Source organism: Gasterosteus aculeatus, chromosome 8, assembly GCF_964276395.1.
Source record: "Gasterosteus aculeatus chromosome 8, fGasAcu3.hap1.1, whole genome shotgun sequence".
Classification (NCBI taxonomy): Eukaryota; Metazoa; Chordata; class Actinopteri; order Perciformes; family Gasterosteidae; genus Gasterosteus; species Gasterosteus aculeatus.
In genome coordinates this window covers 4,339,546-4,359,649 of record NC_135695.1, presented here as the reverse complement: position 1 = coordinate 4,359,649, position 20,104 = coordinate 4,339,546, and the positions used below count along the sequence as shown (strand labels likewise).

General features: G+C 49.2%; 1 protein-coding gene across 8 annotated transcripts in view; it reads right to left on the bottom strand.

Annotated features, from left to right (window-relative positions):
* Positions 1-163: 163 nt before the first annotated feature.
* The window catches only part of crocc2 (ciliary rootlet coiled-coil, rootletin family member 2), a 25,614-nt gene continuing 5,673 nt past the window's right edge, over positions 164-20,104 (bottom strand). Inside the window, exons 4-36 of one of the 8 annotated variants that reach the window (XM_078107575.1) lie at positions 18,285-18,446; positions 18,095-18,178; positions 17,464-17,567; positions 16,351-16,495; positions 15,807-15,913; positions 15,054-15,260; positions 14,438-14,534; positions 14,182-14,271; positions 13,941-14,075; positions 13,512-13,711; positions 12,990-13,172; positions 12,439-12,583; positions 12,208-12,354; positions 11,899-12,129; positions 9,782-9,975; positions 9,319-9,446; positions 8,803-8,972; positions 8,535-8,714; positions 8,219-8,353; positions 7,985-8,128; positions 5,791-6,029; positions 5,552-5,711; positions 5,259-5,459; positions 4,107-4,491; positions 3,891-4,027; positions 3,638-3,758; positions 3,391-3,545; positions 2,856-3,296; positions 2,199-2,348; positions 1,924-2,124; positions 1,272-1,403; positions 911-1,090; positions 164-820 (exon numbers count right to left, since the gene is read on the bottom strand). In XM_078107575.1, the coding sequence (XP_077963701.1) occupies positions 737-820; positions 911-1,090; positions 1,272-1,403; positions 1,924-2,124; positions 2,199-2,348; positions 2,856-3,296; positions 3,391-3,545; positions 3,638-3,758; positions 3,891-4,027; positions 4,107-4,491; positions 5,259-5,459; positions 5,552-5,711; positions 5,791-6,029; positions 7,985-8,128; positions 8,219-8,353; positions 8,535-8,714; positions 8,803-8,972; positions 9,319-9,446; positions 9,782-9,975; positions 11,899-12,129; positions 12,208-12,354; positions 12,439-12,583; positions 12,990-13,172; positions 13,512-13,711; positions 13,941-14,075; positions 14,182-14,271; positions 14,438-14,534; positions 15,054-15,260; positions 15,807-15,913; positions 16,351-16,495; positions 17,464-17,567; positions 18,095-18,178; positions 18,285-18,446 (5,574 nt within the window). In that variant the 3' untranslated portion in view covers positions 164-736. Of the gene's footprint in view, positions 821-910; positions 1,091-1,271; positions 1,404-1,923; positions 2,125-2,198; positions 2,349-2,855; positions 3,297-3,390; positions 3,546-3,637; positions 3,759-3,890; positions 4,028-4,106; positions 4,492-5,258; positions 5,460-5,551; positions 5,712-5,790; positions 6,030-7,984; positions 8,354-8,534; positions 8,715-8,802; positions 8,973-9,318; positions 9,447-9,781; positions 9,976-11,898; positions 12,130-12,207; positions 12,355-12,438; positions 12,584-12,989; positions 13,173-13,511; positions 13,712-13,940; positions 14,076-14,181; positions 14,272-14,412; positions 14,535-15,053; positions 15,261-15,806; positions 15,914-16,350; positions 16,496-17,463; positions 17,568-18,094; positions 18,179-18,284; positions 18,447-20,104 lie in introns of those variants that run through there. The other 7 variants (XM_078107576.1, XM_040185181.2, XM_078107570.1 and 4 more) reach the window with 7 other exon arrangements.

The window sequence follows — 20,104 nt, the reverse complement described above, 5'->3', positions numbered from 1 at the left end:
AGCAGTGGCAACAGAGAGCGAAGGTCATCCTCTCGCCCACAACACTGAATCCACGGAGGCTTTTAATGGTGCGAACCAAACGCCCAGACTTGCATGCCATGACAGGGCAGTGCCGTCCTCACACACACACACACACACACACCGCCCCGCCCCCACAAATATGTTGTGATACACCCAGTTTATTAAAAACAATCAAAGCTCTCGCACACATGATATTAAAAAAAGGGTAAAAACAACTGCACTGCACTATGGAATCCGTATGAGACACTCGCCACAGCGACGGGAAAATCTGCAAACAATTATTGTAAATATTTGGAGAGACATTGTCATTAGTGTACACAAGCAGTTATTACGTGACGTTCACAATCGGTGCATCAATATGACAAATGAGTGCAGGAACAATCACTAGAGCAGAATGAAGCACCAACTAAGGAAATCTTTCCTCAAAATGTTTCCAAAAAAAAAAAAAAAGACACGGCATAAACAGACTTAGAAACGCCAACTGCAGCGAGCCGGAGGAAATCCTTAAAACAATCTGGCACATCCAGTCCACCTCTAAACAAAACACCCATTGTTTGTTGTTGTTGAGTTTTCCCGCAGATTAACATAATCCGCTGTGCACGCGTGTGTTTCCAAATGTGGAGGCGGCTCGTCGCGTGACGTTGTTGGCGGGCTGCCAGAGGAGCAGTGAATGAGGGAGCCGGGGGCGCTGCGTGCTCCACGCCGGGGGCTCCACTTACACACCGCGACGGAGCATCTGATTGAAATAGGCCTGTCGTCTTGTCGTCTCCTGATCCAGCTGCTCTCTCAGGGTCAGCACCTAATGGCCGGCGAATGCACAGACGCAAACATGTAGCACAAAATTAAAGGGCCTTCCAAACCAAAGACCCCACACATAGACTTCAAATACCTGCTCCTCCAGGCCTTTGACCCTCTGCCGATGTGCCTTCTCCCTTGTCTCCAGGGCCTGCTCTGCTTCAAACTGGCTGTCTCGCAGGCGCTTGGTCTCCGCATCCAACTCGAGGTGATGGCGGGCCGTCACCTCCAGGAGGCGCTGTGCGTGAGCGTGCTCCAGCTGGGAGGCTTGGGCCTGGAGGCCGTCCACACAGGTTTACCCAAGTTAGAGAAAGGTTGCTGAGTGGAAGGATGTGTTTTCCTGACTCTGGGGTTAACGAGGTCATGACCCCTCACATGCTTTCCCAGGCAAGTTTGTGCTTATTGGCCCTGTCCTGTGTGCCCTCCCCCCTCTCCCTCCTCTCACAGCCTCTCACCTGCACAGTCTGCAGCTCAGCCTGCTTTTCAGCCAGCTCCTGTTCCAGGCAGCGGACTGTCCGTCCCGACTGACCCTTCTCCCTGGCCGCCGCCGCCTCCGCCTCCTCCCTCCTCAGCCTCTCCATCTCCACCTGACGACAACACGAGGGTGACATTACGCGAACGACTTTACCATGACCGCTCTCCACCCGTGTGCCTTCCTGTTAGAGGCGTAGCAGGAGCCCAGCTTCCACCCACAGTCCACCTACACGTTTCCACGGCTTCAGGATCAGGAGAAGCGCAAATGACGAGCGCGATGAAACAGCTAATTATTCAGATTATCTCCTCCGGTTAATGAAATTGTGCCTTAATGTTCTGGCAATTGTGTGTCTCCACTTGATCCAGAATGCGGCAGCGAGGCTTCTGACCGACACTAAACACCTATTACTTCAGTCCTGGCTGTATATGTACCCGGGCTTCCAGCAGCTTCAGAATTGACAGTAAGATGCTATTAATTACATTTTAAAGCCCTTTTGTGGTTTGGATCCCTCTTACATTTCAGATATTTTACCTCATATTCAGCACAAACACTTTTCTCGAAGTCTCGAAAAGTTGTTTGATGTTCTTGGAAAACTATTTCTGAAGTACAGTGCATCCGATGGGTCCGCTCACCCTCTCCAGTGTCTTTCGGAGTGTTGACTTGTCTTTACCGAGGCGCGCCAGCGCCCTCTCCATCTCTGCCCTCTCGCTGTGCAGCTGTAGCAGAGAGCTCTGCAGATGGGTGACCTGCTCCTGGAGTTCTTCCTTCTCTCGGTGCAGCTGCTGGGAGCTCTCCTGGGCCTGCGCTTCAGCATCTTGCTGCTGCTTCAGGCTCTGGGACACAGTCAATCATCGGCACATCAAAGCGGAGCCTCGACCGGCGCTCCTTTGGTTGCGGTGAGACTCACCTCCTTCAGGGTCCTGTTGTGCTTCTCCAGCTCAGAGTTTTTAAGCTCCAAGTCCTCTCGGGCTCTTTGAAGGTCCTGGGTCTGCTCTGTTAGTGCGTGGCTCAGCCTCTTCCTCTCGGAGAGGGCATTTCGGGTTTGATCCAGGCGTTCCTATGGGCACACATACGTTGGTATACAATGAGCCACTCGGTTTCACCAAACACTATTATTACGGCCGACCCTTACATCTGGGTCGTTTTTACAACCCTCACCGTATTGTTGCAGGGAAGTGTTTTGTTTTTCGCGTTTTACTACAATGACCTGACAGCTTTTGAGTAAATCAGGAGATTTATACTAATTACGTCATGTTTTGTTTGCCCAGTATCTTTAAAGTGTAGTCCAAAACTTAGCCTGAAGAGCTCTCTTGAGAAGCTCTTGGACAATTAATGAGGTTGCCTGAGTACTTTATTGCTTGGTCGTTTGAATAGTAAAAGTGCTGAGTGTGTAGCTGAGAAGGTGACATTGCTGCACTGTAAATCAAAGCACCGCTACGAGGGCCTGGCTATACATCTTATTTTGATGTTTAAATCCAACACCCATGAACTGAGAGATGGGGGGGAAGCTTGCAAATAGAAAAACACGTAGTGAAGATTCTTTATTTCACGTTACTCTCTGTACCTGCAGCAGCCTTCGGTCCTGCTCGCTGGCAGTCACAGCCCTCTGCAGCTGTGCGAGCTGCTCCTGCAGGGCTCCGCCGCTGGTCCTGCGGTCGCCGAGGGTGCTGGACAGTTTGTGGATCTGTTCTCTCAACTGGCTCTCGTGCTGCTCGGCCCGAGCGAGCGCCGTGGCCAGCGTCTCCTCGCTGAGCCTCAGCGCGGCGCCGCGGTCCTCGCTGTCGCTCAGCTTCCTCCTCAGCTCCGTCAGTCGTTCCCGCAGGGCGCCCGCCTCTGCGTCCAGCTCCGCCGCCAGGAGCCGGGCCCTCTGCAGCTCGCCCTCGAGGGTGCGCTGGGAGAGCTCCAGGCGGCTCGCCCGGCTCTCCGCTGCATGCAGGGACTGCTTCAGCTTCTGTTGTTCTACGTTTGTTCGCGATTCCAAACCTTGCAGGGGCTCCAACGTGTCCTGCGGAGGAGTTGGCACAGAACAGTTTATCGTTCGTCACTGAAGACGATGCGCTCGGTTCTGGTAAATATCGATCTCCTTGCCTTGGACATACTTGCAGTGCCCTTGTCTCAGCCTCAGCAGCTCGCAGACTGGTTCTGAGCTGGACTACTTCCTCCCCAAGGCTTCTCTTCTCCCTGTCATTGTGACGTTCTTGCAAGGAAAGCGATGCATGGGCCTTTTGCAACCGCTCTGCCATCTCTCTTTTCCCTGGAATATGTTGAATTGTTGAATGGGCAGTCAGTCTACGCAGAATAAGTAACTGTTATGACTGTGTCCATAGGATCCGCTGGTCTTCTCACCTTGCTCTGATTGCTTCAGGGACCTCTGTAGTTGAAGCAGCTGAGTGGCCGACTTATCCTGGCTGTCTAGTAGGTCCGTCACCTGCTGACTCAGAACAACCACCTGAGTCTTGGCTTCCTCCTGAGGGAATAACACAATAACAACTGCTCTGATGAAATATATACAGTGAATTCCCTTCATTTATTGCAATTTATTTATTGGGAAGATCTGGCGGGAAAGCTTCAAGCTAACAATCCCAATCAGAACGCTCACTTTTACCCTCTCTCTTTGTGTGTCCCTGAGTTCCTGCTGGAATTCCCGCAGGGCGGCGTGCACTATGTCCACATCCAGATGTTCCTCTTCTCCACGAGACAAGGACAACACACATCCATCCGTCTCATTGTCTCCCCCTAACCAGAGAACACACTTTTTCGAGCCAAACATATGCAAACATTTGCCACATGTTATTATGAACAGCCATGACAATACCTTTTACTTGCAGGCAGTTCTTCCGGGGAGAGGGGGACCGTTTGCGGGACGCAGGTGAACCGGAAAGCCTCGCTTGGTGGGTGCCGGCAGCGCGGCACAGAGCTGAATACAGCCCTGCCAACTTGAGCTCCAGGTCCCTGCGTTGTGCATCGCTGGCGCCCAGCCGCTCCTGCAGGCCCTGGACTTTGCTCTCTGCGAGGCCGACCTGCTCGGCGAGTTGCTTGATCTGGATGCCGGCGTCGTCTAGCGCTTCCTCCAGCTGTGCTGTTGCTCCGCTGTGCTTCTGGTCGCACTGCTGGTGATAAGCCTCTTTGTCCTGCAGCAGCTCCTGACTCTGACGCTCCGAGGCTTCCAGGTCCAGCACACGGCGCTGCAGAGCTGAAACCTGCAACCATACACACACGTCAGTATACAGATACAGTGTGCTCCTTTACATGAGGATCAGCGGGTCTTATTAAGGGAGTTGAGTTTGGAGAACAGGATGTCACGTTTGCAGAGATATGTGTGACGGCCTGAATATCAGTCTAGCTGCAACGGGGAAACAGCAACACTGGCATCTAATACCCAAAGAAAAACGACTCGAGTTTTATCTGGCAAATAATGTGAACGTGGTTTTGGGGTTAGTGTGCTTTAACATGACATGAGAGGTTAAGGCTGAGGCATAATATGAACCAACTACACAATATTTTGGTATTGTTTTTGGTAGATAATCTAAAGGCTGTCGTTTAATGTGTATTGTATTTAGTTTTAAAAGAGGATACATGAACCAGACCTTAAATATATCATAATAATGAGGAAACCATTCAGTTGCCTTCATGCCATACATTAACTTGACAACACCAGCTGCTGCGGTCGTGAGAATTTTGGGACCCCAAGAATGGGGTTATGGGACCAGTAGGTTAAAAAAACAACACTCACTAATTAGAATAGAAAGACTAATTTGTCCGGCCTCGTTATTAATCAAAACATAACCCTTATTTTGTTCTGGTAGTTTGCATTAAAATGGTCTTTCTTTATTAAACCGCTTTTCAGCGTGTGTATCCACAATGTTCCACAGTGAAACCCGACAACCCGTCGGTGCTGCAGTAGAACAGACCGTGTTCTACCGTTCGGTCTTTCTGTGTCTGCGTGAGTGCGGCAGGTATTCCTCACAGGGGGGATGTTGGCTTCCCGGAGGCCTTCTACCTCATTGAGCGCTGCCTCTCTGCCGGCATCGCACTCCAAGACTCTCTGCTTGAGAGTGAAAGCCTCGCGCCGCGCCTCCTCCTCCTTCTGCTCCTCCTGACACAAACGGGCCTGCAGCTCTCGCAGCTCCTGTTTCTGACGGCCGTTCTCGCCCCCAAGGACCTTTACCTGCTCGCATTCACACAGAGCACACCACACGGAGGTGATCCTTTATCTGGAATTAATCGGTCGGAAAGCATTTTGGCTTAATGATCCTTCACCTGTCTGCGCAGCTCCTGCACGTCTCTGCGCGCCTGCAGGCGAGACTTCTCCAGCTCCCTCATACTACCCCGTAGGGTGGTTGCCTCTTGGTGCATCGAGCTCCTGCACTCCTCTGAGACGGCAGCTTTCTGCTCCTTCTCCTCCACGGCTCGTCTTAAGCTGGTGGAGATGTGTTTCAAATGAACCAGACAGGCCGATGGCACGACAGGAAATCTGCGGTTCCGTGTGACACCCGTACCTGCTGTTGTCGCTCTCGGCTCTCTTGATGGAAGCTCTTAGCTCCTGGTTGGAGGCTTGGATAGCCTCTTTCTCTCTGGTCTCGTCCCCCAAAAGCCTTCTCAGGTCCAGGGAGTCTTTCCTTTGATTGTCCCGCTCCCGTGCACACTCCTGGAGCTGTCTGTGAGCCTCAACCAACTCCCTTCGCCCTTTAATAAGACCATCCGCTGCCTCCTGCAGCTGCCGGCGAAGCCCCTCTAACTTCATGTTACAGATGATGGATGATAAAAGGTGTGAATCAAGTTGAACTTTCTTCTTCCTGGTTTCTTGATTGATGTCAATAGTTTATTTGGTGGTAAATGTAACCATTGTGTGTATAAATATCTTATTATAAACAGTCAATTAAAGAGTTAATATGGACCTAAGCCTAACAAACAAAAAGGAAATCATGTAAAAACTGTCTGTTTTCATTACAAATGTATAACCTCAAAATCCATCAAAACTTCTATTAGGCTGTTATCTACAGTACATTGAAAGCTCAAACACATGTATGTAATCATCCAAATTGAAAAGTAACAATCCATCAACGTACTGCAAGGCTGATTTGGGATCAGATAACATATTTGAGGGTCATTGTTTGAAAACTAAACCTCCACGTCAACTACTTTAAGTGCTGTACGCACAATCTCAGGACACTGCGTGACCTATATTCTGTTTTATTGCAATATGCTGTGTGTGGTGAGAAAAGCAGGGAGGACAGAGCTTATCTGGGCATGGATGAGAGCCAGTCGGGCCTGTAGCCAGGTGCTGTCTCTCCCCATCCCCTTACTGCGCAGTGTAAGGAATCCACGGAGAGCCAAACGATAAACAGCAGCTCCACCGAGCAGGATGAGGAGGAGTGTTATGTTCAGAGGCCACACAAGAGGATTTTTTCTCATAAACTCAAATGTGAGAAAAAACAAGCCAGTGCTGATCTTGCCAATTATACTTTATTTTATCAGAATTTCTTTGGGTGGGGGAGCAGGTCGGATAGCGGAGGTGAGGGGCAGGGAATACGAGGGCGGCAGTGTTGTGTTATGTGGATGGGAGTGGGGGACCTCGAGTCCCAGCGGAGCCAGCCTCTCGCTGCTGCAAGGGAGAAAATAAACACTCCCCCACCGGCTTATTTACACAAGGGGTTAACTCAAACTTTGATTTCATATTATGGTACCAGGGACCGTATCCTCTCCCCCATCTCTCCCTCTCCCTCCGCCCGCTGTTTTCCGCTTTCATGCTCACTAGCTCTCTGCCGCAAACTCTCACTCCTCCTTTGTCACAGTCTGACAAGAGATCCCTGCGATGGGATTAGTGAAAATAATCAAACAAGGAAACGGTCAGGGGTGGCAGCCAAATATGACGGCGTTGCCAAAGCTTGACTTGATATATGGCGAGGAGGGCTGTCCAAACCTCAGAACTCTTCTGCCCTGGCCCCACACAACCTCATTCACTACACTCTGACAAGACTAAGGAGACAGAGCGAAGACAGGAGGATTCTTGTTTTTTTGCTTTTTTTTTGTCAAAACCACAAAGTCCCACACAGATAAACAATCCCCTTTTCCAGGGAAACCAGGCCTTTAAATCAAGCCATGGCGAGGCCTTACAACTCTGCAGTTACATCTTAATGAGGTGACTGTGAGCTTGTTATTTCACTAAAACGCCCAGCAACCCTGTGGCTGCTACCCTGACCTCAAGCAACCCCAAGAGATGAGATTTACGGCTCTCATTCGGCTCCGGGAGGTATGACACTGGGCCAAAATTGTGGCCCTTTATTGCACTTTTATGTTTGTATTAAGGTCAATGGAACAAGATTTTCCTCCAGCAAAAAGACACACGCAGTGAGTGCCGGGAGGGGGCCTTAAGACTGGACACCGCGTCTCCTTGTAGGATTTGGCGCTGCGCACTCTGCACCTGATGGCACCTTGATGCTAGTTAAGCCCTGCGGCTTTGGCCAATGTCAACAGCGGCCGATGGTAAATGGCTCTCCCTCACTCTGGTGCTAATTGGTGCAAACCTCCCCACACGCGAGGAGCAGATCCATCCGAAGCCAAGACAAACAAGCCTGTTTTTCCACTTCTGTGATCCTCCTTTTCATTTTTTACTCCATAGATCCCTGTTCATATCAATATCAACGATATGTACTGTGTGTCTAAATGGAAGCGTGTAAAAGGGTTTCTCACCTCCTGTTGTGTGTGTTCTCTCTGCTGGTTTAACTCTCTGACCTGCTCAATCAGACTCTTCTTGGTATCCTCATGGGAGTTTAAGGATTCCTCAAATTGACTTTGTAAGTTTCGCAGCTCAGACTGAAGAACGGCCGCGGCGTTCTGGAACACAGAGGTCCGACCGACGGTGGGCTGAGTGAGATGTAAAGCACAAGGACAACAGGGCCAACGCAACGCCTGCCCTATCGTTACCTTTTCCTGCTGCGTTTTGCCAAGTGCCTCCCGCTGCACGCGCTCCTGCTCCATGCCTGCTGCGGCCAGGTCCTGCTGCAGGGCGGCGAGCTTCTCCATGAGGGCAGCCTTCTCTGCCTCCTTCTGGGACAAAGCCTGGTCACAACAGACTGCAACGTCAGGGTCATTCGCAATGTAGCTCACAAAAAGGTTTGGCCCCAGGAATTTGGACAAACTGCTTTTGATGGACATTCACTGGTAACTGGTAATGCGACAATTCTCCAAGCCTTAGCCTGCATTAAAATACTTCTCTCCACTTTGATCACCGCACACACACCTGCTGCTTTTCACTCTCAGCCCGCAGGAGGCTTTGGTTGAACTCCTGCTGCTGCCTGGTCAGCTCCTCCTGCACCTGCTGCAGCTCCTTCTGGCTGTGCAGACGCCATTCTTCCCGCCGTCTACGTAGCTGCTCCTCAGCCTGCTCCAGCTGAACTGTCAGCTCGGCGCACTGTTGTTCCTGCTCACACACTCCTAATTAGTTAATATATGGCGAAAGCATTGGATTTATTGTTGAGCCCAACGTGACCACTCAAGTGTCACTGAACCTTCTGCCGTCGTTCGGCTTCAAGCTGCTCTCTGTGAACTTGCTCTTTGCTCTTCAGGGTCAGCAGGCCGCTCCTCTCCACCTGGGCCAGCTTCTCCTCCAGCTTGGTGCACTCCTGCGCCGCCTGCGCAGACTGCCGTTCAGCATCCGCACGCACCCGAGCGGCATCGCCTGGACAGATGCATCCAATATCTTTCAAAATCCCACTCAATAACTAGATGGAGGCCCTCAGGATCAGCAAGACTTTGATTCACAGTTTTGTTTATAGGGAACAATCATCTGTGTCTTTATGTGGAACATGCTAGCTTAACACGACTTATCCGATCCATGTGTGTTTGTGCGTGGTGGTGGGACGCTGGTCCGCTGAGCAAGCAGCACCAGTGATCACGCAGCCCAGCTGTTGCAGAGCTCAGAGCTGAAATATGGATCTCTAGTGGGCCGTTGGAAAGGCTTCATGGCCAGTGGGCTTGCTTGGCACCGAGGACGGCAGGGTTCTCGGAGGGAGGGGGCTACTCACGCATCAAGGCCTCGTTAGCCAAGAGCAAGCTGCGCTTCTCCCCCTCCATCCTGGTGCACTCGACCTCCAGAGACGAGGCAAGCTCCTGGCTCTCATCCAGCGCCGTCTCGAGGGACTCCTTCTCCGCTCTGGAACACAGTGGTGAAAGGGTTTGAGCCCTGAAACCCCCCCCCAGTAGGTGCAGGTCGTAAAATCCAATGATCCATCATAAGCATAGTTTCCAAATATAACCATGTTACTTAAAGACTCATGTTACAAGTGACTTGCCTTGCTTACGTCCACTTTGCTTGAAATGTTAAAACAAATGACCATATCTACGCATTCTCAGTGGGCCTGAGTTGAACAAACAATCGTCGGGTTCCTTTTGGTGCTTGTGGGGAGATTTACTCCTTCCACTCTCCACCATACGAGCCGAACCCCGACTCTTTTAGAGGTGAGACCACACATATAAACACACACAAACCTAAGTGCAGCGAGCTCCTGCGTGAGACCACATGCCTTTCGGTCAGCGGAGTTTAGCCTGACATCCAGAGCGGCCCCGGCCTTGGCCAGCTCCTCCCTGTCTTGGGCAGCTCTCTTCTGGGCTGCGGTCTGTGCCTCAAGCTCCTTCCTGCACGCACAAAGCTCCTCTGACACAGTCTGCATCTGCCTGTTGACCTGGACACAAACACAAATTTTAAAAAAAGAAATCATTAATTCATTTATCATTTTTGCTTCTCAATTGCATAGTAATCACAATCACAATTGTATTTCCACGAGAGCGAGTACGGAGGAACACAGTTGGTATTGTTTGTCTGTCGGGTTGCGAAGGAACCACCCAACCTCTACATGTTGTGCACTCACATTAGCTTCCCTAACACTGAACTCTACATAACCCTCTTTTTGCTGTTATGAAGCATAAATTAAAAAAACGTTAAGCGTTCCATGACAGTGTATAGGAACTGCAGGGCCATAACAAATGCGCCGCATGAAAAACCCCCAAAAATGATCAGTGGGGTTACGAGTTGTTCCCAGGCACCGCTTAAATCACTGTGACACACCACAGGACCCATATCGAGCAGGAAAAGTAATGAACTGGGAAAATGTGCAGTTGATGCGGAACCGCCTAAATTCTATTCAGCATGTATACAATCCAGGAACAGATTACGGCGTGAAGGCGCTGTGGAGACGATTGTCCTGTGTTAAAAAGGTCGGGGTGAAACATTAATTAAGGCACTTGACAGGTTCTACACTGAATATTTCAACGCACTGGGAAACTGGCTTATTTACTCTCTTGCTGGGAGCAAGGCGACAAGATCGATACCAATCTAATGATCTATTGATGTGCTGTACATGAAGCTGGAGCCAGCAGGCAATTAGCTTAGCTTAGCATTTAGACTGGAAGCAATGGGGAAACAGCTACGCACTGTCCAAAGGCAAATCCGCCCCTTCGGCATCTCTCCAGCTGAAAACATTTTATATCTGTTTTACTCAACTGCGTAATGGGAAATGAGGTGTAAAACCAACATGTTGTGATTTTACAAGGGGTTATGTGCAGGAATTATTTTTTGGCCTGGCCGGGGACTTCCTGAAGCCTCTGCCGCTCCGCCTGGCAACCTCCCTGTGACAACAAGAGTGCACCGGCCGAGCCAAGAGTTCCAGTGCGTAACTCCTCGTAAAACCACAGCCTGTCATCTTTACATTGCTGTTTGTGTACAGTTTGAGCAAGCCGGGTAGGACGTCTGAATTTGTGAGTTTTAGAGATGCTGTCATTTCTTTCATGCTAAGCTAAGCTAACCAGCTAGAGAGTGGCATCGATCTCATCTAACGCTCGGCAACAAAGCAAATTAACACATATACCAAAATGTGAAACTGGGTTATTCTCCTGGTTTAAATTAAACAATAATAAGGCCCATTCTGAAACAAATTCCTTTTTTATTATTGTTGACCTTCAGATCTCAAAATTGTATTTTCCCTTGCCAGTTACTAACAAAGCATCACATCATCGTTGAATCTATAATGGCCCCAGCAACATCTAATATTTCACTGCAACAAATTGTTTGAAAAGCAATAATCGCTGCAAGTTGATTTCAAACCAAACTACAATGAACTCACACTAAATAAATATTACATGATGTCTTTCAGCCTCTCCTTAAGCAAATATGAGAGTGGTTATGGACGTGAGTGGCGCCCACTAAGGGGATGAAACATGAGCTTGGTGCAATGGGGCCACTCCAGCGCTTGTTTTATACACAGCTGATTTATTTTTACAGATAAGCTGTCTAAAAGTATTTAGATGGTATTTGTCAAATTGTTTAGGTTTGTTATATTTTAGCCGAGATCAACGTGGATATCCCAGTTTCACATTCAGAACAGATAACAAAACCGGAGAGGATTCTTCTCATTCTTATGGGGTCCAAACACGGGGATCTGGATCTTGTGGAGGGAAGAATGGGAATATTTGAGGTGTTCATTTATTGGATATATTATGTGTCTATCTATTTATCTTTTTCAGTTCACATTTGTGCAAGTCATTCATAAAACACCCAGCGGGGCTCAAACGGCTCTCAACCTGTGTTTGACCGGCCAGGGGCCTCTGACCTGGGAGTGCTGCTCCAGGGCCCGAGCCTTCTCCTCTTGCAGGAGCCTCAGCTCTGCTTCTAGCCTCTGGCAGACACCCTGCAAGTGGCCGTGGGTGATCTCCAGGGCTCGTTTCTCAGCGAGCTGATCCATCATCTCTTGCTGCACACGTGCGGTCTCCTCCCGGGCCGCCGCCCGCTCCATTTCAGCCTCCCGTCTGTGTTCAGCGAGCTCTGTCTTCTCACCTTCAGTCTGGAAGGGAAACCAAATGACTTCTCTTTTGCTCCGTTACACTCTTCGTTCCTATCAACACAACGCATGGCTACTCACCTGCAGCAGAATGCGATTGAGTTCCACCTTGTCTTTGGCCAGGCCTTCGCTCAGGGCAGCCATTTTAGCCAGAGAATCTTTAAGGGCAGCCTCCTGATGCTGTAGTTTGGTGAGGGCTAACTCGTGTGCAGCACTCTGGGACTCCTTCTGCAAAGTAAACCGTAAATATGAGACAAATTTTATCCTCACGGTAAATTATACAGACCAGAGGCGCAATAAAGCCGTCCGTACCTTGCCGAGAGCCAAAGCGAGGCTGGACTTATCATCCTCCAACACCTCCTTCTGCAGGGTGATTTGACTCAGTGCCTCCTTCACCGCCACAAGCTCCTGACGCACAACCGAGTGTTTCCTTTCAAGCTCCTCCAGACTCCTCTCGCTGAAATACACAATGCAACACAATACATGACTCTCTTACCCATTGTTTCTTTGTCACACACACACACAGGTTATTTATTCAAACTAAATTCCATTACAGCAATCTATCTCCTTTATAAAGGTGGGGGTGATGTTGGGGCCAAAGGCCACCGAGGGAGTTGGCGTTGCTTTTTTCGCTGTATCGCATGTCCTGCTGTAATTCTCAGCTAATCAAATTTCTCAAAGATTCCTTCTTGCATGAGCGCAGTAACGCAATGTAAATCATTTACATTTTCCTCCCAATGTCATCTGGGTGCATCGCCGGCCGGAGAATGACATGTGTTACTGATCTGAACTGTAAACAAACGGTGCTTGAAAATAATCGCGGGTGACGGGATGTGTGTCGTGTTACGGCCATCCTCCGGTACCCTCTCTGGGCCTCCGTGCGCTGGCGTGCCAGCTGCTTCTCCAGGTCCTCCCTCTGCTCCCTGAGGAGGTCCCGCTGTCTCTGGAGCTCCAGCGAGGAGTCGCGCAGGGCCTCCAGCTCGGCACACCGGGAGTCCGCCTCGTGCTGCAGCCGGGACAGCCGCTTCTCCACGCCGCCCTTCTCACTGGGAGCCACGGAGGCCGAGAGAGGCAGAGGAGGAGGAGGAGGAGACGTCATCATCAAGGTAAAACAAAAACAAACATCCCAATATAAACAATTCTTTATAAAAATGATTTTGCTGATTCAATGCAATACATTTAAATTACAATTTAAATATGATCTGATAATTATGGTCAAATTTGCTACTTGACTAAACATAAAACCAAAGTACAATAATTGTCATTATTGCAACGTTTAAGCCAATTGGCGATTTCACAAATAACAAAACCGAGAAAATGTGAAGCAGAAACCACAGCTTAGCAACTGCTTTATATCTGCAGTCTTAAAAAGGATCAGTGTTTACCTGGACATGAGCTCCAGTGAGCAGCGGTATCTGTTGCCCTCTCTGAGGTTTTCCTCCAGAGCGGTCTTAGCCTCCTCACTTTCCCTCCTTACTTGCTGGATCTTCTGCTGCAGCTCTCTCCTCTCAGTGTCGCTCTCCTGCAGGTGATCCCGCAGGGTTGCCACTTGCTCCAAGGAAGCATCCAGACGCCCGCGCAGGTCCTGCGGTTTGTTTGTGATGTGCAGGTAAAGAAACAATAATTATCTCTCCAGACCAGAGGTTCCCTACTTTTTTGGGGCTTTCGGCCTCTTAAAATGAAGCTAAATTGACTCATCAAAACCCGTTTCGGACTGCATTTTCTATGCTGGAAAGAGTAAAAGAATACAATGTTTTACAGATTTTCAAAAACATAGATATACAATAAGCAGAGAGCAGCCTGTATTGGTGGACCTGTGTTTGTTTCTGATGCTTGGAGAGAGCCCTGTGCACAGCCACCAGAGTGGTGTTCCTCAGAGGAGACCGGCAATGAAGAGGTGAGGAGGACGCATTATCAGATCCACTGCCTCCACCCTCACCGCCAACCAACTGGATACAGAAGATACAACCAAGGAGAATGGAAGAAAACACCATTTATTTTCTAGTGTGGTGACCCTAATGTATGATCAAAGTCAGTGTGCGGTTTTGTTCTGACCTGGTCAACATGACAGAGAACATTTTGGAGGGCTTGGATCTCCGTGTGGAGGGCCTCCATCTCTGCTTTATCCTCAGTTCTCCTCGTCTCCTAAGCAGGAAACCATTGAGGTCAGATAAGCAGCGCACACAGAGCAGGCCTGACATTCCCCAGACGGCAGGCCTCTAGACAAGGAAGTAGTGGGGTTTATCAAGCCTAGGGTCCAGACCCCTTAACCACCCGTCTATCTACCCAGTCATCATTCCCAAGGTCCCACCATCCTGTCCAGACTGATCTGCATGGTGCAGAGGCTGGAATCCTTCGCGCTGCTCTGGCCTTGGAGGTGCTTCACTGTGTCAGTCAGCTCCTGGATTCTATAGAGATCCACGTGCATGGAAAAGGAAAAAGAGTGGAATGACACACACACACACACACACACACACACACACACACACACACACAGATATCTTAGACACGGAAGACAGCAGAATGGCATGTGCGCCTCCTCTACTAGAGCATCAACACTATCATTTTGCTGCATAGGATTGTGGGTGTGACAATGGGAGGTGACGATGACTACAAAGGCGCTGACCCTGCAGTCCTCTGACTGAAGTGCAAAAGACACCAAAAAGATGTTTGATTTTATGATCAAAGCCGGTGCAAAGTTCTGGGGTTCCACATGAGATAATTATTATTGGCTTTCCTTTCAATCATGGGAAGAATGCGAATCTTCAGCCTGTTTCCTGCACTATAGACGACCTCCGGCCCAGAATATCTATTTCAGTTATTTAAAGCATTTTTATTCTCCACAGTCCTGCCACTGACTTACGACGAAGACTTCTTCATGCAACAATTAATTCCATCATGATGAAATAATGAGGAGATGACTTTACCTGGAGTTCAGTTCCACTTTCTCAGCATCCCAGCGGCACTGAAGCTGCATGGCCTCTTTCAACTTGTCCTTCAGCCGCCCCTCCAGGTCTGACATGTCCACGCCACTAGAGGTGCTCTCCTGCGTTACTTTGGCCTCTATGTTCATGCAGGCCACATGCAGCTGCTGGCTGGCAGCGACGTACTCCCTCCGCATATCAGACAGAGTCCTGTTGAACCGAGTAATGAGCGTCAAGACTTGCGGAATGTATAAGAACATATGAAAGATCCAAAAGGAAAAGAGAACACAAAGTGCTGTTTTTATTCATACAGTTGTGAGCCATTAGAACAACTGAAAAACCTGTCTGTTTGCGTGTTGGAGCTCAGGGTCTGTGGCTCACTTTGAAGTGTCTTCAGTTTAAATCACAGTACGGTACAGCTGTCTGTGAGCCGAGCAATCATTATCAAGGGGAATTGCTCTCCAGTAGTGCTCACAGCGGTTCGGCCTGATAGAAGCAATATCTGAACCTCAAGCTTCTGGCGTGATGGATGATTTCAAAAGTGAGGCCGGACACCTTAAGCCATCCGCCCTCCCCAGTGAAGGAACAATGAGCAAGGTACTGGCGACCCTGTTGACCTGTTTCACTTTGATCCTGGCTGAGCGACAGACGGATTCTGGTTACCGTCGTGTGTGTGTGTGTGAGAAGCGAGAGGAGGTGGGGGTTCCTGTGGAATCCTGCGTGGCCGGAGGGGTCCTGGCAGTGTGCCACGCTCACCTGTCAGTGAAAGTCCTCAGCTGGGTGAAGGCGCTCCGCAGGGAAGCAGCCTGGCGCCACAGTGCTCTGACGCGAGCCTGTTCGCGGCCCAGCCGGGAGGCGCACGTCTGCAGAGAGAGGCGGAGAACACGGGGACTAGAGACCGGAGGGTGGGGGGGGGGGGGGGGGGGGGGGCAACGATGGCACCCACCATTTCATTGTGATGCTGAAAACACGCAACATATGAACTCCGGGACTCACACACAAATAATTGGATTTCCCTGAATCAACAGATGTGGCCCATTTACAGCACGAACGCCAGATTGTTTGCACAAAACTTTCCTCCCCCTCAGCAGTTGGAATGTTTTCACAGGAAACAACAACTCAAAATCATAGCAATGAAAAAAACAGGGAATGAGAATGAACTGGCAAAACTGGCTATGAATGGAATTCCTGCCCCATGTGAACTCGACAGGACTTCAATTGCACAATCTGTGCACAAAGGGATAAACTAGAGCTTCCCGTCTTGCTTTTTTGTCTCAAGTGCTTTGTTATTGTCCCTCACCTCTTGCGCTCTGCGCAGACGGGAATCACACAAGTCAGCATCTTCGCGGGCCTTCCACATGCTCTCTGTCAGCCCCTGGTTGACCGTGCCGGCCTGCTCCAGCTGTTCCCGCAGCATAGAGTTGACTTGGCTGAGGCGGGCGCATCTGGAAATAACAAGCGTTAGGACCAGTTGGTATTTCTCCCCTTACAAACGTACACCCTCCTATAATCCGTCCACAGCACCCAAACTCATGTTGCCGTACATACGTATCACATCTGTGGCCTTTAGATCCGCCCCTTATCTCCCAAAGTTATGGAGTGAACATTGGAGACAGTTGTATACCATCTGTGTCCACTTAGGGTTAATATCAAGATCCGCTTTTACCAAAGTCATTCTCACACTAAACAGTAATGACGGCCACATGGCAAAGTTTGGTTATCCGTCTGAAAGGAAGCCAAAGCCGTGTTTGCCTATACGGGATGATATCCCGTTTAAGAAGACTTGCAGTAATCCCAACAATAAGCAGAAACATGCTTAAGTGGATACATCTTGGTAATGCTGCTGCAGAGTGATTTTTCAGGCAGTAGAAACGATCGGGTCCCTGCCATGAGCATTTCAAATAAAGTTCCATAACTGTATAAATCATAGGGCATTAAAACCTGGCCACAGCTGCAGAGCTTGGCCCACACCTAATGAGAAGCATCATTAAAATGCTTTGGAGGAGCGAGCCAACAGAGCCCCACCAATTTTCCCTGACAAATTGGATGCTGAGATGATCTGCCCAGGGCAGGTTTGCCCCCTCGCCCCGCAGGGGGGGGGGGGAACAGCGGGTGAGCTCAAGAAGCTGCTGAGAGTCGCTGGTCCGCACATTTCTCCGAAAAATATTATGGCGGGATTTCTGCTCCTCAAGAAGAGACGGAGAAATAAAAGGCAAATTTCTTAACGGGTCGGCACATGAATTTACTGCTCAAAGTCTGCATCCAACTAGCTACTCCCTGCTGCTGTGGAGGATTTTCTGGATTCCAAACTTTGCGCACTTTTTCCGAAACGCCCAGATATGAATTCCTTCCTATGAATTTTCTATTGGCTGGATAAGCTCGATACCTGCTCTGCATGGTGCCCATCACTCACCTCTTCTGCTCCTCCTCCAGCTGAGAGGACTTATTGCGGACAGCCTCGTTGGGATCCTGCTCTGCCCGCTGCTGACGCTGGGCCGAGTCCAGGTGGCCCTGCAGCTGGAAACACATACATGGTACATTAGCAGTTACCTAATGTTTGTAAAGCAACATCATTGCAGTGGAAATCCCTTCTGAGGCCACTAAGGAAAGAATTCTATTTTATGGAATTTCATACATTTAAATAAAAGGACAAATCCATGTTTTGCGTTTAGTTTGCACGATTCCTTTACCGGGTAATAAATGCTTTTTATTGCCTGCATTAACGCAATTGGCACATTCAGCATAGAAGACGTTCTGTGTGTGTATTCCGTGTCTTGCGTTTATGTTAAAAGTTGGATTTTTTGCAGAAATATATCTGCATGTATGGGGATATAATGGTTCAGTCCAATAAATAAGAACTAGATGAACAAAAATAGTGGCTCTCCATCATCCTTTTGATTTCCTAGAATATATTGTATCATGTTGTCATTGTGATAATGCTGACTGGCCTCTAGAGGACCCCAGCAGGCCCTTAAGACTTTAGATTGGATTATTAATGTCTGACCAACGCTGTCCTTGAAGGGGAAGCAGCGGTTTAGACATACCAACAGCCTCATCTTCTCAGACTCCGAGGTCTTCTCCAGTAGTTGCTCTTCCAGCTCCCCGCACCTCTTCTTGTACTGAAGAACCTTGTATAAAACAAATATATAATGCCCAGTTGAGCCGAAGGAACTATTTCTTTTTTCCAGGTAACAATTTCAAAAGGTCCCGGCCCAATTATTCTAACGTCGTCACCTTGGTCTGTAGCTTGTGGACCAGCTGGGCCTGTCTCTGCTGGGCCTGCTGGTAGGCCTGGAGCTTTTGCCTGTAAGCTCTCTCGTTGTTCTGCAACTGCAGGGATCCTGCTGCCACACTGTCCTGGTCCGCTGCTGACGGCAGCACCGGCATCTGATCCAGCTGGACGGATTGGTTTCACGTGAGCTCCCCCCCGAGTGACAGAATGCAACACATTGCTACAAAGCTTATTATATTCTCTTTTACTGACCGGCCGTCATGCAGGTGTGCTGTGGTCATTTTTGCAGCTGTTGTTGGATTGACTGCATTATACTGAACTCTTTGTCCATGACACCCTTCACAAGGATTTATTGGACACCAGATGTGTTGGGAGGCACTTTATTATATGGTCTCAGTAATTCGGTCCATCTCCTGTAATTATCTGGATGTACCGGTGATTGATGGTAGAAGATATGTTTGCATTCAGTCACGTCACTTAGCAGTCTTCAACACTTCGCTGCAAGTTGCGTGTGACATATAATAAGGACTTTGCACGGGAAAATGTTTGGAACAAAAGCTCAACAATACACCATCAACAGTATAGCGCTCCACTGGTATTAATCCAGTGTGAGGATTGAACAGCAGCTAGGTTTTAAATTGTCTTTGAAACGTCCCAGTACATTGTATTTGTGTGTACGGCATTTATGTTTACGCAACTTCCAACTGCATCTACAAAGATTTATAGAAACGCACTGGACTTTCTCACCGTGAAATGTCATATCCTCGTATCTGAAATCCAAATGTCCTGTAACCTCTCAACCTCACACAACCTAAACTCCCCCCTGCACCACCCACTCTCCATCCTGGTGCCAGACACGCTGTCCTCACTAATACAAACCACATGGCCGCAGAGCACTACAACACTCTGCGTGCCTTCGGCTGCCCTCGCCGACTCTCATTTAAAAAGAGGAGGAACACAGCGCCCCCCCCCCCCCCCCCCTGCAACACACTCCAAAACCACCATCCAAGCCCTTCGAATCAACCCTGCGACCCAGTCCCTCCCACCGCACTTCTGTACCTCATCCCTTCTCTGGGTGCTTAATCTCTCCAGCAGGCTCCAGGAGAGCCAAGACAATAGTCTCCCTGTTCAACACCGGCCGCTTTGCCACCGTTTTTTTTACAAACGTTATGCTGCAAACCACACGGACGGCCATCGGGCACTTGGCCGTGTGCTTTCGGTGTTTTTCTGTGAGGACCCAGAGAGCACAAAAGCTTCTTTTACTGCCCGTTGTTGAGGTGACACGTTTGGGGACCGTGAAGGGAGGAACAACATGGGCGGAGTGTTTAAAGGCCGCAGAACTGCAGCAGCTGTGTTTAAAGGGACTCCTGGAAACAGCTGTGTGTGGAGCCGAAGCGATTATGCATTTTTTCAAGCATTTTGGCACAATTGTAGCAATAACACTGGCTTACTAACAAGCATGCTCTTTACAAACACACCTGGAAAACATGGCATGAGCACACGTGTTTTATCGCAGCACGTGAGCACAATGTGCGCAGTGGAGGAGTTTAATGCAGTTACAACGTCAGGGGGAGGCAGACACCGACAACGCCGATGAACCTCATCAAAGCACACAAAGGCTAAAGCCAGCTCAGCCTTCTGAATGGAAACAGCTCAGTTATGGTCCACATTAGGACCATAACATAGGTGGAGGGGGATGGGAAGAAGAAGAACATCCGTATTTGAAATATAGAAACAAAAATGGCTTTTTAAATGTTTCAGAAAGAAGGAACATTTAACGTAGTGTATGATTAGGATACCCAATAAATGTTTTTTTTTTTTT